The following is an 18,474-nucleotide window of genomic DNA, read 5'->3' on the forward strand; positions in this document are numbered from 1 at the left end:
GGTTCCTCTTTCACCCCTACCCTCTTATGCTTGCCCTTCTGGTGAGGTCCAAGCTGCAGTGGCATCTATCTTTGGGAGAGAGCTAGGGGATCTGAGAACCTTTATGGTGGAAACTGGTAGGAATAAAAAAAAAGTAAAAGGCAGAGGATAGCAAACAGCAAGGCAGCATCAAAGTTTGGCCTGTAGGGAGGTGTTTCAGGTATTCTGAAGGCATGCTGAGTGCAGCAAGAGCTATGCAGTCTGAAGGTGCTGCCACTCAATTGTTGACCTCATCAGTTGGTGCTACACTTGTGAAGATGAACAATGGCTGCAGGTCCTGTCAATTGTTGACCTTATCAGTTGGTGCTACACTTGTGAAGATCAACAATGGCTGCAGGGCCTGGAGGAGTTAATTCAGTTGGCAGGGATTGGGGAGGACATGTAGGGAATTGAGTTTGGCAGAGCAGGATCAGGGAGACAGTCACCTTGGCCCAGAGCAGGGTAGAATTTGATGGCAACTGCCACCATTTTGTCTATGGCTGAGGTGGGACAAGGCTGCTTGGATGGTCCTCCAAGTGAACGAAACCTCTCAGCAGGGTGGTGTGGGCTTGGGAAAGCAGGATCTTCTCTGAAATGTATTTTCCTTATGCACTAAGCTTTTTGACTCCATAAGGGGTTAGGGACCTCCTTTCCCGCCCCCTCATCCAGCCCATGGACAGGCCAACAACCAGTAAGAGACCCATGAAAGACCTGGAGAAAGAGATGGAAGAGGCCCAGTTGAGGCTTTTCTGGCCCATATGACAATTAAGAACATGATCTCAGCTGAATGGGAAACTCTGGGGGATGGTATGGAGGTGGGCAGATCCATGGCTTTACCTGCTGTTTCCCTCAGAGGATAGGAGTGGTCGTGCTGACTTTTAAAGGCTGCTACTCCTGGATGCAGTAGTGGTGGTGCCTCTGGAAGAAGTGAGATAGGGAAGGTATTCCATTTACTTAGTGGTTCCCAAATCTGAGACCATCTTTTGTTCTGGGTTTTTGTTTTGTTTGTTTGTTGTTTATTTGAAGCAGGTCAACAGAGCCTTGCAAGGGCTGGGGTTTTGCATGGAGACTTTGTGGTTGGTAAGGGGGAGTATTTGCAAATTAGTTATGATTACTTTGTTACAAGAATAGTGGCTGACTTTGGGGGGCCACAGGACCCTATATAGGGTGATGTCATGAAACCAGTTGCTTTCTGTTTCCATCTGCCGGTAGGAGAGCACTAATCCACAAGTCTGGACTGATCTGGAGGGACTCTATGAAAAAAAGAAATTAGCAGGTAAGATCTAATTTCTCATGAATTTCTTTTCAACTGAAAGAGACTTGGAGAATGTTTTCTCACTGAAGACCTTTATAACTTCATCTTTCTTTTTCTGTCCCTGTATTAAGATTTTTGCTATTTTATCATGGCTCCAACACTCTGCTATCAACTTAATTTCCCAAGGAGCAAATGGATTCGAAAACGCTTCATTTTTTGGAGATTGTTTGAGATGGTAAGTCACACTGTTGCTGGACATGGTTAGGGAAATAGAATGGATAAATGAGAATGGAATGGCTTCCTTGTACCGCTGGTTGTTTTGGATTATTAAATGTTCTAGCTCGGCATTTTAAAAGACATGGTTGGGCAGTAGCTACTTATAAAGGTACAAACCTTTTCCCAGTGATGATCCTAGGTCGGCTGCCACCCGGGGTGGATCGCCGATGCGCACCCCCCCTCCTGGCTCAATGACACTCCCCCAGTGCATCAATCCCCCCCGGGTGCATTCTTGGCTGCTGGGAGCAGCTGCGCAGCTCTCGGCTCCGCTGGCTCCCTGCTCCCTCTGCCCCGGAACAGGAAGTAACCTGTTCCGGGGCAGAGGGAACAGGGAACCAGCAGAGCCGACAGGCGCGCAGCTCCTCTCTGCACCCCTCCAGCGGCGTGTACCCGGGGCAGACCGCCCCCACCACCCCACCCTTGGTACGCCACTGCCTTTTCCAGAGACGGGAAGGTGGTAGAACTAGAGGACATGAATTGAGGTTGCAGGGGGGCAGACTCAGGAGTGATGTCAGGAAGTATTTTTTCACGGAGAGGGTGGTGGATATATGGAATGCCCTCCCGCGGGAGGTGGTGGAGATGAAAACAGTAATGGAATTTTTATTTATTTATTTATTTGTTACATTTGTATCCCACATTTTCCCACCTATTTGTAGGCTCAATGTGGCTTACTTGGTACCGGAGAAGCGTTTGCTGACTCCGGTGAGAACAAATACAAAGTGATGTTGTGGTAAGATAAAGTTCGCGTGGCACAGCCACAATTAGGGAATCGTACAACGGAAGAGTTATGTCCATTACATACTTGGGTTTTGTTGTGTCGCAGTGATCAGGCATTTAGGTTGGATTGGTAGGGTATGCCTTTTTAAACAGATTTGTTTTTAGTGATTTTCAGAAGTTTAGGTGGTTGTGCGTTGTTTTCAAGGCTTTTGTTAGAATTCAAACATGCGTGGGATAAACACAAAGGAATCCTGTTTAGAAGGAATGGATCTATAGAATCTTAGCGGACATTGGTTGGCAACACCGGTATTTGGTGCAGGGTGAACTTCTACGGTCTGTGCCCTGAGAAAGGCAGGGACAAATCAAACTCGGATATACATATAAAGTACTACATACCATGTAAAATGAGTTTATCTTGTTGGGCAGACTGGATGGACCGTTCAGGTCTTTACCTGCCATCATTTACTATGTTACTATCCAGCTCATTTTCAAAAGAGATCCCCGGCCATCTTCCGACACAAATCGAGAGATGGCCGGTGATCTCCTCAACCCGGCCAAATCGGTATAATCGAAAGACGATTTTGGCCGGTGCCAACTGCTTTCCGTCGCGGAGCCAGCGAAACTTCAAGGGGGCGTGTCGGTAGGGTAGTGAAGGCAGGACGGGGAGGGACGGGGCGTGCTCACGAGATGGCCGGCTTTGCCCGATAATGGAAAAAAAAAGCCAGGCTTGACAAGCATTTCGCCGGCTTTACTTTTTTTCACGACCAAGCTTCACAAAAGAGCCCCTACTGACCAAATGACACCGGAGGGAATCGGGGATCACCTCTCCTTACTCCCCCAGTGGTCACCAACCCCCTCCCACCCAAAAAAAAAACAAAAAAAAACTTCTATGCCAGCCTGAAATGTCATACCCAGCTAGTATGCAAGTCCCTGGAGCAGTTTTTAGTGGGTGCTGTGCACTTCAGGCAGGTGGACCCAGGCCCATCCCCCCCTACCTGTTACACTTGTGGTGGTAAATGGGAGCCCTCCAACCCCCCCCCCAAAACCCACTGTACCCACATGTAGGTGCCCCCCTTCACCCCTTAGGGCTATGGTAGTGTTGTAAAGTTGTGGGTACTGGGTTTTGGAGGGGATTTGGGGGGCTCAGCACACAAGGTAAGGGAGCTATGTACCTGGGAGCTATTGTTATTATTATTTTTTTTAATTTTTAGAAGTGCCCCCTAGGGTGCCCGGTTGGTGTCCTGGCATGTGAGGGGGGCTAGTGCACTACAAATGCTGGCTCCTCCCACGATCAAATGCCTTGCATTTCGCCGGGTTTGAGATGACCAGGCCCGGTATCCATTACAGCTGAAAAATGAAGCCGGCCATCTCCTCTACACCCGGCGATCGATTTAGCCGGCTCCAACCGTATTTCAAAAATATGGTTGGCTCTGCCCCCTTGCGGCGCCGGCCCTGAAGATGGCCGGCCAGCTATTTGGCTGGCAGTGTTCGATTATGGCCCTCCATGTAATCCCACGCCAACTTCTCATAGAGGTCAAAGAGCTTCACGATGTCTGATAGGGCCAAAACAAAGGATAAATGTGTCCCTGCTTTGTGGGTCTCTTCAGCAAGAAAGGTGTTGTTGAAAAAACCTGTTCGAAAGTACTGTGTGAGTACTAAGAGGGTCTTTTACTAAAATTGTGCACTAAAATTGTGGGTGCACTAAACGTTAGATAAGCCCATAGGAATGCATTGGCGTCTCTAATGTTTAGCACGCGCCAAAAACGTGAGTGCGCCTTAGTAAAAGACCCTCTCAGTTTCTCTGCAGACAAGTAGTTCACCAATCAAAAACTGGATGGACAGCACCAATCAGGATTTCTCACTTCCTGAGCTCCGTAGTAGATTCTTTAATTGAAGTAGGAATTGCACAGTATTTCCCGTATACCTTCAGCAAATATCATTCTTTTACTCTCCACCGTAACCATAGGACAAACATCTTTTACTCAGAGTAGCCTGCTGAGTTTTGTGGTGCTTTTTTGCAGTTTTTACGAGCTTGCCGTAGGGATTTTGTTTCTTTTCCTTCTAGTTTCTACTTAGTTGTTTTGCTAAGTTTTATTATATTTCTACACCGAGCTCTCCTAAGGGCTTTCAGTTCATGATCCCAAAGTCATAGCATCCTAGCCTCAAAGAGACATCAAATGATAAATGCCACAGGTCTCCTATAATGCACTCTGAGGGCAGGGGAATACTGGATGGTGCCAATTGACCACCAAAGAGGACAAGTTGAGATGATATCGCTACAGGCCCAGCTTCAGACCATTGCCTCTCCCCAAGGCAATCAGTCCATCTGCTAGGTCCATAGTTTGCTTATCTTTGAGGAACAGCTGCTCAGCATATGAGGAACTTGTCTCCTAGACCTGCATTGTCTGGCTCGATGCCTCTTGAAATATTGAGCGTCAAGAGCTCTTCCATTGACAGTAAGTTTTGAACATTGAAACTCAATGTCAATGTGTAGTGTTCTGATAAATATCCAAATCATGTTTTTGTATATTATTAAATGATTTGTATGTTTATCAGTTTTCTTTTATGATATTAATATTTTGGATATGATGATAGGATGTGACAATGATTTTTAATGATAACATGGAAAATGGAGTAAAATTCTAGAGCATATGCTCTCTCTATCTCTCTAAGTACATATGTGTGTTTGCTTTGTTTTTATAGATCCATACGTACCTATATTTTTGCATTCTGTATTTGTTATTATTATGTTAATGAATATTTCAAATTCTGTATGTTGTGTTTTATTTTAATTTATATTCATTTTTTTCTTTTTTTAGTTTATTCCTGATGAAGACAATTGAAACATGGTCATGTTGGGTTTTATGTTGAATGTATTTATCAAAATTTGATTGTGTGTTTTCCTTTTTTTGGATCCTCTGCTTTCTTACTCCACCCATTTTAATTCAGATAAGTGCCACCACATACAGATTTCAGCAGCAGTGGTTGTCCATACAACCAATTCAGATATTTTTAAAACGTTGCTGGCTAAATACGCAGTTTTGAATATCAGGCCCTTTGTTTTCAGTTGGTGGTGTGAGACAAGGGATAGAGGATTAAAAACATATCCCCTGTTTCAGCTAGGAATAAAATTGGGTATAAGCCAGGTTTCATGGGTGTTCTGCAGGGCATGCACTTCTTCTGGCAGTTACCACAGTCAGGAGATGTAATTATCACGTCCTCTTCTCACTCCCTCCTGCAGGTTCTAGTAATATCTTATGAAAGCACTTCTTGTTCATTACTTCCACCTGTAATTTGCATGATATCATCTATAAGCCCTACCCACTCTCATCTGCAAGACCTGCCTGACCCTCACTCCTACCTGAAAGCTCAGATAGTCTCATGTGCAAACCCTTCCCTCCCCCCGAGTCTCATATTCATCAGGTGATCTTCTGTATAAGGCCTGCCTGACCCTCACTCCCACCTGAAAGCTCAGATGATGTCTCGTCTTAGGATGGCTGAGTTATTCAGACCAGGACTGAGTTTCTTACATTGCCCTGATGCCTCAGCTAAACTTGAAATTTTAGTTACAGAACTGAGTGAGAGACAGAGCTGGGGTTAGGTGCAAAGGGGGCTCAGGACAGAAACTAAGGAATAGGGCAGGCAGTGCCAGGTGCCCTGAAGTTCTGCCTTGGCGACGATGTTCAGCTTTGTCAAGGGGCCCTTGTGATGCTAAGAACCAGAACAATTACCTTGTGTCCCCCTCGTCACCCCCCCCAAAAAAAAAAAAACTGGCTTTGGTTAGAACTATCTCTGACCTGTTTTACTCTTCTTTTTTTGTAGGTATTCCTAGCCCAGCTCGTGTTAGGATTGATTCAGCAGGTATGGATCATGAAGTACCACAATCTAGCAGTGCTTTTGGATGTAAAACATGTTTTTCTGTGTCAAAACTTTCTGTCTGGAGAAAGCTTGCTATGAACATCTTGGTTACTTTTTAAAAGCCTCACCATAGCTCAGTGATTGATCTGGATATTGTTTCAGTGCCTTTTGAGATGGGCTAAACAGGATGGCTTCGCTTTCTACATACTATTTTTGATGTTCGGATGAAGAAAACTTTCTGCATTTCATCATGGCTCCCAGTGCTTGTAGTCTGCTGGATTCACAGTTTACACATGGCTGAAATGCATAGGAAAAACACTTAGGAACAGATTTTATTTTGTCCACTGATGTTCAGAGCAGATGTTTCAGAAAAATGTTAAACTTCTCAAGTACTAATTCTCTGTCAATATTGTGAGAACGCAGGATCTGGCACCACCAAGTTTAGTCCTGTGTTCCTTCTAAGCTGGGCAGGCGTGCACCCATGTTCCTGGGGGTTGGTGCATCTCTATTATGGTTTGCATCATGGAGGCAGTGAAGTGGCCCACAGATAAAACAAAAAGCGGAGTCTAAGGTCAGAGAAGCCAACTTTTTTTAAGGACCCGACATGTCCTGTATTTTGGCGTATTGCCTGCATCAGGGGTCAGATGATGGTTTCACAGATTCAAGGCTTCCAGCAGTAATCCCACATTGAGGATGTGACAGATAAAAACAGCAAAGTCAAACTTTCTGTCCTGGGGACAAGCACAGTATTAATACGCCGAAACATGGGCTGTGATGACCCCTTCAATAACACTTGGCTTCGCTGACTTTAGTCTCTGCTTTTTGTTTCATCTGTGGGCCACTTCACTGTTTTCTCTGGCACACTATGTTTGTGTTGTCGATTCCCTCTGGTCTGCTTGTTCTTGAGCCATGGGGGTGGAGGGAGGCAGGAAAATTCTGTGGGATTGCCAGGGGACCAGCCTGTGCCTTACAATTGAAATCACAATATTGATACACCACCCCAAGGTAGGAATGTAGGCAGAGGACTCTGACTCATCTTACATGATTATATGCTTCAAGTTATATACAGAGGCTTTATTGGTATGTACCCAAATTCCCACTGAACACTGTAGAAGAGATGGTCTGTTCACAGGAGTACCATAGCTCTAAACAATGTGCTTCCTTTTTGTTCCACCAGACCAGTCCAGAACTAATGGGTTATGTCTGTCAGCCAGTAGATAGAGATAGAGACTGAAGAGCTGGCAGTCCAACTTTATGAGGACACTGCACAGGCAGAGCTTTCTTGTATTCTCTGTCTCCAGCAGATGATGACACACATCTCTTGCAGTTCTGGGCTGGTGAAATAGCTCCTGGATCCAGTTGGAGAACTGCTCACCTGGTTGAGTGTAATGATTAAGGAAGGAATTCAGGATATCTGCACCTTGAAGTACCTTTCCTTCTTTTTGGCTATTCTTTTCTGAGAGGTTAATTTTTTAAAAAGAGGGATTAAAGAAAAAGAAAAATAGAGTATTTTTACCAGGTCAGAGATGTTGTGTTGTGTTGCAAGAAGGGAGCTCCCTCTTTTATGTTTCCCCATTTTCCCCTTGAGATTTTGGTTAACTTTAGAGAGTGCTTTTTGTTGCATATATTTCCCCCTTGGGTGCTCCTGAGTTGAGTATTAAAGACGTTAGCATCTCACCCAGGACAAGTAATTCTAGTGGTGCCAGATTGGCCAAGGCATCTGTGATATATGGATCTGGCTTGCTTACATGCAGGACAGAGTCTATCATTTATTTATTTTTATTTATTTAGATTTTGCTCACACCTTTTTCAGTGGTAGCTCAAGGTGAGTTACATTCAGGTACACTAGATATTTCTCTGTCCCAGGAGGGCTCACAATCTAAGTTTGTACCTGAGGCAATGGAGGGTTAAGTGACTTGCCCAAGATCACAAGGAGCAGCAGTGGGATTTGAACTGGCCACCTCTGGATTGCAAAACCAGTGCTCTAACCACTAGGCCACTCCTCCACTCCATCATTGAGTCAGAAGAGCGGTCTTCTTCGTCATCTGCTATGAAGGCTACAATTGGCCATTGGTTAAAGGAGGCAATAAATTCAGCCTATCTCATTAAGAGTTGGAAGCTTTCACTTATGCTCCATTCAACCAGAGGTAGGCAGTTTCTTCCATAGGAGCCAACTTTAGAAAATGCTCCCTCATCATTTCATCTGCTATTTGGATGCTCAGTATTCCAGTTTCCTAAGGTCTTCCATAAGAAGAACCTGTGCAGTGTTCTTAGGTGGTATGACTTACAGTTCTTCAGTCTCTTTCTCCATCTGCTAACTGACAGACACAACCCATTAGTTCTGGACGGATGTGGTTGGGGCTTGAGGAAAGAAAATTAGCAGGTAAGACCAAATTTTTCCTTTGTGAGAGTGTTCTTAGCTTTCTGACAGCCATGTGTGTGTGGGAACCAACACACACCAGCTCTGCACAAGGGAGAACTCATGGTTTCTTGTAAGCACAGAGCCATCTGCTTTCCTCCCAAGGATTGATTTTATAACAGGACACCTATGTAAAATATTTAAAAAGTGCCTGTTTTATGAATAATACACAAATTTTCTCCTGTGCTGAGGGTATAAATGTATCTGTTTACTCTGGAAATATGCGAATGTATTTTATAAAATATCTGTGTATTGTATAATTATGGTACAGCCAGAGACCCCCCCATTGGAATGGTGGAGGGCCCAGTCATAGAGCTCAGGCCATTACAGACCTTGGCTGAGTCAGAAATCTGATGGCTGACATAACTGGGAGCTTACTGGAAAAGTATGGCCTAGTTTGTAGCCCAGATTGAGGCCTAAAAGTTAGGTAAATAGATATGGAAACAAAATGGAGGATTTCAACACAAAATGGAAGCCCGTATCTGTTACAAAGTGGAATTTTCTCTAATGTAAGTTAGAAAAACAAGTTGAGAAATGAGTGAGTCATAGCAGGTGCAAAGAAAATAGGGAACTAGCTGTCCAAGAGAGGAGGGAGACTTTCCTGTGAGCAGGGTCTTGCTTAAGAAGCGAGCTAAAGATAAAACCATGTTAGTAAGATAGAAGCTACTCATTAGCATGAGCCAATCAGGGACAACCATGACATTAGCATAGATCCAATCAGGTATATCAACTGTCATATTACCCATATCCTGAGGGCACCTATAAAAATCCGGGTATTTCCTGGTTTGAGTTAGAGAGAATAGGGTTGCCACTCTCTCTCCAAGGGAAACCAATGTGTCCAGCAGAATTAACAAATTGCCTAATTGCTTTCCCTTGTAAAACCTCTAATTGGTAAAAGAAATTATAAAACATTAGCAAATAATTAACACCTGTTTGCAGCTTATTATATTCCTATAATTAATTGATTGTACATGCCTGTTGTCAATCACTGATTTGACTTATACCTTGGCAAATAAACTCCTCATTCCAAATTATGATTTGTGGGCTTCACTTAATGATGAAAGACTGTAAGTATAAATGCTTTTGCTGTATCAGGCTGTCATTCGCTGCATTGTATAACCTGTAGCCTAAATCCAGTTTGTCATAAGGCTGGTATCTATTCCTTGCCAGTGCTGAGAGGCGGACTAATGCGGGTCACTTAGATCTAACGTCTCTCTCAGTGGCAATTCCTTTTAGAACATCATAACTCCCTGATTACCCCAGTACTAGTGCTATTTAGAGATGGAGTCAGATTTGAGGTCACTCTAGCCTTCTTGGGGGGGCTCGGGACCCCTCAATTCTCAACAGTATATTGGAATTCTGCTCAAACTACATTCCTGGGAACAGCAACATGCAGATCGTATAAACAGTGGCGTAGCTAGGTGGGGCCATGGGGGCCCCCCAAATTTGCTCTAGGCCCCTGGTTGGCTAGCGGCATGCTCAGTTTCACTAAAAGAAGCATGTGCTGGATGTGAGGGGAAGAGAGAGCAGGGCAGGCAATGCGGCGGTGTTGGAGACTAGCGCTGGACGAAGTCTTCAGCTAGCAGGGGTTGGGGTCCCCTGCCAGCCAAGGTATTTGCAGCGGCAGTGCTTCAGCTGGTGGGGGTTGGGGACCCCCGCCAGCCATGATGTATAGCTGCGGCAGTGGAGCAGCGACCAAAATGTGCCCTCCCACCTCAAGGTCTGGCTGTGCCCCTGGTATAAAACTAGGTGTGCTTTTGTCAGATATATGCACTTGTATGTGTATGTAAAAGCATCAGTAGAAGTAACAGTGAATCACAGGATGGTCTAAGAGCTGAGTCCAGCCTAATATAGCTCCTCATTCTTTCTGTTTCAGTGGATTGCGCCAATCATCCAGAAGTCCCTGAAGCCCATTAATGTGAGCAAGTTCTACTGCTTTTCATTTGTTTTCCAGACATCACACTTGCTAATTTGTGTTTGTTTGCGATAGTGACTGTTCGCTTTATTTCTGCAGGAAATTGAATTCTCTTTGTTAATGGAATACATTCTGAAACTAGCGGTAAGCACAACTGGAAGATTCATATTAGATCTATAAGGCCAATGTACTAAGGGATGGTGACAACCGCCAGTAATGCATGTACTAATGGCTGATGCTTATGAGATGCAAATGAGGCGTGCATGACCACAGATGGTAAAGTGCATCTGCAAAAATGTAGGTACACTTCCTGCATCTATGGAAGAATTAGCATACAGACTTTTTGCTACACCAACAGGTAGCAATGCCACACTGAGGCTGGGTAAGCAGTCTATAAGTTTTAAAATAAATAAAATAGCTTGCAATTGCATTACCTTATTAGCATAATCTTTATGAAAGTCTCACAAGCTCATTTATATGCATTGAAAGTGTGATTAATGAGCATAAACCTAACTTGATTTAATACACTGGCTCCTGTTTGTTGAATTTTTGGAATGTACAGATTTTCTGTTATAATGCTACAAAATGCAGGGTCATGCATTTTGGACTGCAAAATACATGCAACAGGGCCGCCAAGAGACTTAGCCGGTCCCAGGGCAGGGCCGCTGCTGCCCACCCCACTGATTGCTGCTGCCCCCTCCCTCTAGGATCTCTGCTGCAACTGAGATACCTTGGGGCTGGCGAGGATCCCGAGGCCCCGCCAGCGGAAGAATCCAGCGCTGCTCTTCACTCCATGCCTGCCCTGCCCCTGCTTTTGTCTCTTGTCGTGCACACTCGGTTTCAAAACCGAGCATGCGCCTGAGGGGGAAAAGCAGTCGCTCAGCAAGGCGGTAGAGGCGAATGAAGAGCAGCGCTGGAGGGGGGGGGGGGCCCGGCGCCGGAGTTCTCTCTCCTGCTCCTGTAGGGACGCGATCACCTGTGTCCTGTCAGGAGTAAGAGAGAGAGACCTCTGCGCTGGGACCCCCTGGAGGCCTGGGGAATTTTGCCCCCTCCTGCCCCCGGCAGCTATGGGGGGCACACAGAGAGCCAGACACTCCCAGAAGCAGATGACTTTAAGCACTGCTAATGCACCAAGTAGTATCCAACGTTGTGCATGTATCCATCCAGCTTGAAAACATGGGGTGAAATTGCTTTTCATTATGTTTATCCTGCAGGTTCCAAATCAGTTCGTCTGGTTGATTCTTTTCTACTGGTTCTTCCACTGCTTTCTCAATCTAATTGCAGAGCTGCTTTGTTTCGGTGACCGTGAGTTTTATCTCGATTGGTGGTAAGGTTTTTTTCATCTCGTATAAGGTGGGCTGTAAAACACACAATGAAGATAAGAGTTGGTTGCAAGTATTACTTAGGGAACGTTAATAGGTAATTATGAGAGACCAGGCTGTAATTCCAGTCTGAGGTCCAGGAATATCATAATTATGGGAAGCGTTAGCACGAGAACTAAACCTCTCAAAGGCTGGGTTCTTAGATAGAAATGTTATTAACGCTAGAGGAATTTGGGAAACTAAAGTAGCAGTGACATAATAATAACTTAGTGAATGGCAGATAATGCTGCTGGTACTGGTGAAGGAAATGGGTTTTTCTTCCTTCTCTTGTCTTAGGAACACAAATAACCTCCTGAATTTCTGGTCCGACTGGAACAGGCCATTACACACGTGGTTTATCAGGTACAATAATATTCTCTGCGTTTACAAATGATACGATACAGAGCTTTGCACAATCTAGATAAACTGGTTGTATCCCTGTCAATATGAGGTTCATGTTTTTAGAGGTTGTGCAGTTTCTGAAACAAACCTTGATACAGTGAAACTAAACTGCAGATATTCAGAAAAATTTAACAAGTGAGGCGGCATCGCCCCCGCCTCCGTCCTTCCCTCCCCAACTCCCTTCCCCCAAATTACCCTTTTCTGTTCTTGTTTTTGAAAAGAAGATGGCAGCAATGATTCACATAGGCTGCTCGTCCTGGCCCCTCGGCTGTACTGCAGGCGGCCCGCCTCTGAGGAAACAGGAAATTACATCAGAGAGGTGGTCCGCCTGCAGTAGAAAGGAGGAGCCGAGACCAGTGGCAGGGCAGCCAATGGGAATCATTGCTGCTGCCATGTTTTGAAAAACAAGAACAGAATAGAAAAGGTAATTTCAGGGAAGGGGATTGGGTTGGGGCGACGGCTCATTTCTTTGTCTTGGGCCACCCCAGGTTACAGGTGAGCAACTTTGCTTTCCTGCCACATCTGTTGTTTTGCAGTGGTTGTGACTGGCTTTGGCATTTGAGCAGAAAAGTAACATCAAGTTACATTGTGCAATTTTTCTTCTTCTGTCTTGTGCAAACAGACATGTGTACACGCCCCTGTTGCTGCATGGTTTTGAAAAGCTGCAGGCCCAGACGGTAGTATTCTTGATTTCTGCCATTATCTATGAGGTAAGTGATCCCTGTGCAGTATGTGCCCTGGAATGAGTGAGTGTATTTGTACAATGTGGCTCACCAGTACCTCCAGTTCTAATCAGAGAAGATTCCTGTATATAATACATGTATAAACTGCTTTGGCTGTACAACAGAAGTTGCATTAGCAAAACAGTAAAAAGATGCCCTGTTGTAATTACATTTAAACTTGAGTGATTTATTGCTCACATTTCAGTGTTCCCTGTCTGAGCACAGAGAGATTGTCCATTCCCTGAAGAAGCCGTAACCAAACGGCCTCCGTTGGGATTGCAGTGCCTTGCAAGATAAGTGCTCATGATGTTTTTAAAAGTGTTAAGTGCAGTTCACAATATATTAATACACACCCTAATAGGTGGAGCATTAAAGTAAAAATCAAACATATAAACGGCAAGTGACCGTACTCATTTGCAAATGCGCAGTACAGACTTCCCTCTCTGTCCCGCCCTCACATCAAGACGTCATGACGTCAGAGGGCGGAACAGAGAGGGAAACGGAGTCAAATTGTCGGACGCCGCCATTGCCGCCTGGAAAGGAACATCGCATGAAACAACCTCCACCCTCCCCCCCATCCCCGCCGCCACTCCCGCCCCCCTCCGTATCGGGCCCCCTGCACTGACCTGACAGCGCCTCTCACCTCTGTGTGGAAGCGCTGCAGGCAGCAGCAGAGCGATCTGTGCTGCCTGTAGCGCTTTCACACAGAGGTGAGAGGCGCTGTCAGGTCAGTGCAGGGGGCCCGGCACGGAGGGGGGAGGGAGTGGTGGCGATGAGGGTAGCTGGACATGGGGGGAGGGGCCATGGTTGCTGGACTTGGGGTGAGAGCAGGGCACAGAGGAGGGTTGTTGGACATGGGGGGAGGGGGGAGGATCGGTGGACGGGGTGAGGCCAGGGGAGAAAGGAGGGCTGCAATACTCGCCCGTTTTTACGGGCTTAACGGCTAGTAAGAAAATATTTCATAAAGGAGGGTTTTTTGAGACGTATGAATGGAAAGAGGGTCATTAGATAAGAAAGGTTATAAGAAATCTCTAAGCTGGCCGTTGACTCCTGAGGTCTTTTCCCTCGCTCAAGTTTAAATTGAACGACAACAGGGCATCTTTTTACAGTTTTGCTGGTGCACTTGGGTGTTTGCCCTGTAGTTCCAGGCCTTTTGGTGGATTGAGTTGATGTAGCGCAGCAAGGCAGTATTTTCAAATCCATGACCCTTACCTTACTCTCTCTCTCTCTTTCTTTGTAGTACCTGATCTCTGTCCCGCTACAAATGTTCCAGTTTTGGATTTTTACTACTGTGCTGGCCCAGGTATGGTATGATGCTGACTCAGAAACCACAATTCACTGACTGGCAAAAAACATTCCAGCCAGTGTTCAAAGCGATTTAAGGAGACGGAGAGGCTCCAGCCCAACCGCCAATATTCAGTGACCCTTAACCGGGCAGTGCCACTGATTATCGGCTCTAACCGGCCCCCAAGAAGTGGGCAAGTCAGGAGCAGCACAAGTAGCGGTGTTGTGGAGGAGCCATCAATATTCAGAGCTGGAACCCACATAGCTTAACTGACTAAGTTAGGGCAGCCCAAAAACTGTCCTCAATAGGCTGGTTAGCTCAGGGGCATAGCCAGACTACAGATTTTGGGTGGGCCTAGGCAAGAAGTGGGTGGGCACCAAATGTTCTCCCCCCCCCCCCCCCACCAAAAGATATCTTAGCTGGCAGGAAAATGCTTCTTTCCACCTTGGCAGACTGTAGCAGGCATGAGCTGAAAACCGACCATGTGCAGGTGCCAGTATCATGGAGAGTAGCGTTTTCATTACCATCAGGGGGAAATCTTCAGCTGGTAGAGCTTGGGATCTCCACTAGCTACCGCTACATGTGCTACTGTTGGATGGGCCCTGGCCCACCCAGGCCCACCTGTGGCTACGCCACTGGGTTAGCTATGTGATTCCTGGGACCCACATAATTTTGCAAAGTCCTTAGCAGCTGTTCAAGCCCCCTTGGGCCCTCCTCCTTCCTTCCCTCCTTTTCCCTAGCCCTTGACCTTAAGTACCTCCTTCCCTCCTCTACAATGACTCCCCTCTGGGCCTACCTTCAATCCCTGGTAGTTTAGTGGGGGCGATAAGGGTAAGAGTGAACTGCACTTGCTCCTGCCCCTAGAGGTGGCTTCCTCAATATAGCTGCCATGGCAGCCTCATGGAACTACTATGAGAGGTCATGGCAGCCATATTGTGGAAGCCGCTGCTAGGGGCAACAGCGAGTGGGGTTCGTTCCTGCTCCTATCACCCCCACTAGGCCTAGAGAGAATGTGGAGGAGGTATTTATAGTTGTGGGCTGAGGGGGAGGGGACCCAAGGGGGCTTGGAGGGCTGTTAAAGACTTTGCAAAGTTATGCAGGCCCCGACTGAATATCAGCGGGGACCTGCATAAGCTACAGCAGCCAGCCTTACTAAAATTAGCCTTGGATATTCTGCACATGGCCTGGAACTGAATATCTGGGTTAATTTAGCCTACGTTGGTCTGCATTTAAAAAACGCTGACTATCTACCCTGTCATGTTTCCTCATTTTTTAATTTCACATCATGCTCACTCCTGTGAAGAGAGACCTCAAGGTACTGCTCTGCTCTTAACATCAGACAGGCTGATTTAGGTACCAAAGACCCTTGAGCTTTTCATTCACTGGGCTTCCATTATATTATTAGACTAGTTGATGAGATCAGAGGACATATCTGCCCTGTATCGAGGAGAACAGATGCAAGCTACATCCTAAAGATTTCAGGAACATGTTTATGGAGTAAAGCAAAAGTAAATCAACTTTCATGAAGGTTACACATTTCTCAGAGCTAGAAGAATTCTGCTTGCTTGCCATTAGTAAAAGAACGTAGAGAATTAAAAGAGGGAAGGGGAACTGGGGTAATCAGAAGGGTGAAGAGGATAACCATATAGGTGTGCGATGGATTCTCAAAGCTTGTTACAAAGGATCATCCCCACTTCCTCAAAGCAAGCCTTGGGTAGTGACTTCTTTAGAATTGTCATATTATTGATGTGTGTGTATTTATGTGCACATGCCAAGAGATGAGCAGAGCTCATTATAAGAAATGAGGCTGTAGCAGCCAGGGCTTTTCAGCTTGGAGAAAAGACGGCTGAGGGGAGATATGATAGAGGTCTATAAAATAATGAGTGGAGTGGAATGGGTAGACGTGAATCATTGGTTTACTCTTTCCTAAAATACTAGGACTAGAGGGCATGCGATGAAGCTACAAAGTAGTAAATTTAATACGAATCAGAAAAACATTTTCTTCACTCAACGTGTAATTAAACTCCGGAATTTGTTGCCAGAGAATTTGGTAAAGGCGGTTAGCTTAGAGGGGTTTAAAAAAGGTCTGGACGGCTTCCTAAAGAAAAAGTCCATAGACCATTATTAAATTGACTTGGGGAAAATCCACTGCTATTTCTGGGATAAGCGGCATAAAATGTATTGAACTTTTTTGGGATCTTGACAGGTATTTCTAACCTGGATTGGCCACTGTTGGAAACAGGATGCTGGGCTTGATGGACCTTCGGTCTGTCCCAGTGTGGCAATACTTATGTACTTATGGTTTTTCTTTGTCCTTAGGTTCCACTCTTTTGGCTGATGGAGAAGGTTTGTGGTGGGAGCTATGGCAATGTTATCCTGTGGGGGAATGCTGTGCTGGGGACGCCTCTGGTAGTGTTTTTATACTTCCACGATTATTATGTAGAGCAGATACGCTCCGGACCAAGCTGGGGATTGTTTTTCTGATGTGAAAGTCCAGTATCCAGAAGACTTTCTGAACTCTTCATATGTAACAACATCCAGAACTATACTAGGAAAATCCTTAATAAGACGTCAATATCAAACACAGTCAAAAGAAATAATAAAATTGCCCTTCTCTCCTATTAGGAGTTCGGATTTCTTATTTTCTTTAAAGAGAAGTTCTAGTTTTGGGGTGGGGCATTAGGATAGGGATTAAAGTAGGATATAGGATTGTAAAAATGCATGAGACAAGACTTTGTATCATTTTCTTTATGTTTAAACTGTTTTATTGACGATTATCACAATACAAATTAACTTAGAATATTCATATAGCATTGCTTGATATACAAAACAGCATTCTTACAACATATTCAACATCGCCAAACACTTTTTTTCCCCATTTTTCTCCCCCCTCCCCTCTTAACAATTCCTTGGCAAGTGCTAATATTAGATGTTAAATGACTTTTGTTCCTAATATCATACACTTTAAATACCTCGTTAGGTGAAATAGTGCTTATCACAAAATATCAGAAAACTAAACATCAAAGCTCTAGAGCACTGCCAAGCTTTAGCCATATACATCTCACTCAACCCCTCCAACCCCCCACCCAATACCTCCCCCCCTTGCAAGCAGAATTCCACTCTAGACTAAATTTACTACTCCAGGCTACCCATACTCTCCATTATTCCACTATTTATCAGGCATTAACAAGCAGACTACGTCCCCTTGGGCTGAGAATTTGCAGGTATGGTGTCCAAATCTGTAGAAAACGTACTCTGCGCTTAGGCGATTGTTTTGAATCCCTAGCCTCCCAAGAGGCCAGGAGATGCACCTGATTGCGCCAATGCCAATAAGCTGGCCCTTCCGATGAGACCCAGTATTGCATAATGCATTTCCGAGCTACCAAGCTCAGCTTCCTGCATAACATTATAGCAGGGGCACCTAATGGAGCAAACGCTCTTGGTTGATCCAACAGAAACTGCCTCTCCGTTCCTTGAATTCTATTCCCCAATCGAATCAAAAACCCTCTTACCCTCTGCCAGAACATGCGCACCTTGGGGCATTGCCATAATGCATGATATAATGAGCTGGGACCCCCTCCGCATTTAGAACACCCCGAGTTGTCCGGCCCCAACATATGAGCCAGTTGTGCTTTAGACATATACCCCCGAAGGACCACTCTATAACCACACTCCCTCAGCCTCTCATCTGTTACCAACGCCCGGATGCCCTTCAAGGTAGCTGACACATCCCATGTTGCCAGTGAGGTCCCAAGATCTTGTTCCCATTTTCGCTTAAGCTCAACATATTGCCTCTGGGACCTACGCCTAGCCAGTGCCCCATACAATGCTGATACAGATTGCTTCTCTGTCTGCAACTCCTCAAAGAAGACCCTTAGCAGTTCCCCCATCCGCCCCCTCAGGGGTGCTTGGCTCAGGGATTTCATATAGTGTCGGACCTGTGCATAGGCAAATCTATTGCCCCAAGCTGATCCCACTTTATCTTGAAGAGCGTCAAATGTTATCATTTCCCCATTTTCCAATAACAGGTGTTCCAATCTTGTGATGCCTAGCCCTTGCCATCTGCCAAATGTCGGGTTGTCTATCCCTGCTTCAAAAACAGGATTACCTACGATTGGGATTTGATCTGTAACATGTGGTTGGCCCCCCATTTGCCGCATCCACCACTGCCACGCCTCCCGAAGGGGCTGTAGTATTATACTTTTTTTAAATTTAGAAGGGAGCCGACTGCGAGGTAAATGGAGCA

The 18,474-nt window shown here is 45.4% G+C and overlaps 1 protein-coding gene across 2 annotated transcripts in view; it reads left to right on the plus strand.

The window, feature by feature from the left end:
- Positions 1–16,954, plus strand: part of LOC115466157 (diacylglycerol O-acyltransferase 1-like) — a 35,572-nt gene extending 18,618 nt beyond the window's left edge. For both annotated transcript variants that reach the window (XM_030197233.1, XM_030197234.1), the window contains 9 exons: positions 1,405–1,508; positions 6,089–6,127; positions 10,420–10,461; positions 10,558–10,602; positions 11,673–11,785; positions 12,117–12,182; positions 12,844–12,931; positions 14,184–14,246; positions 16,548–16,954. In XM_030197233.1, coding sequence (XP_030053093.1) covers positions 1,405–1,508; positions 6,089–6,127; positions 10,420–10,461; positions 10,558–10,602; positions 11,673–11,785; positions 12,117–12,182; positions 12,844–12,931; positions 14,184–14,246; positions 16,548–16,712 — 725 coding nt within the window. In that variant the 3' untranslated portion in view covers positions 16,713–16,954. The remainder of the gene's footprint in view (positions 1–1,404; positions 1,509–6,088; positions 6,128–10,419; positions 10,462–10,557; positions 10,603–11,672; positions 11,786–12,116; positions 12,183–12,843; positions 12,932–14,183; positions 14,247–16,547) is intronic.
- The last annotated feature ends 1,520 nt before the right edge of the window (positions 16,955–18,474 follow it).

The sequence above is a fragment of the Microcaecilia unicolor genome, chromosome 3 (genome assembly GCF_901765095.1).
Source record: "Microcaecilia unicolor chromosome 3, aMicUni1.1, whole genome shotgun sequence".
NCBI lineage: Eukaryota > Metazoa > Chordata > Amphibia > Gymnophiona > Siphonopidae > Microcaecilia > Microcaecilia unicolor.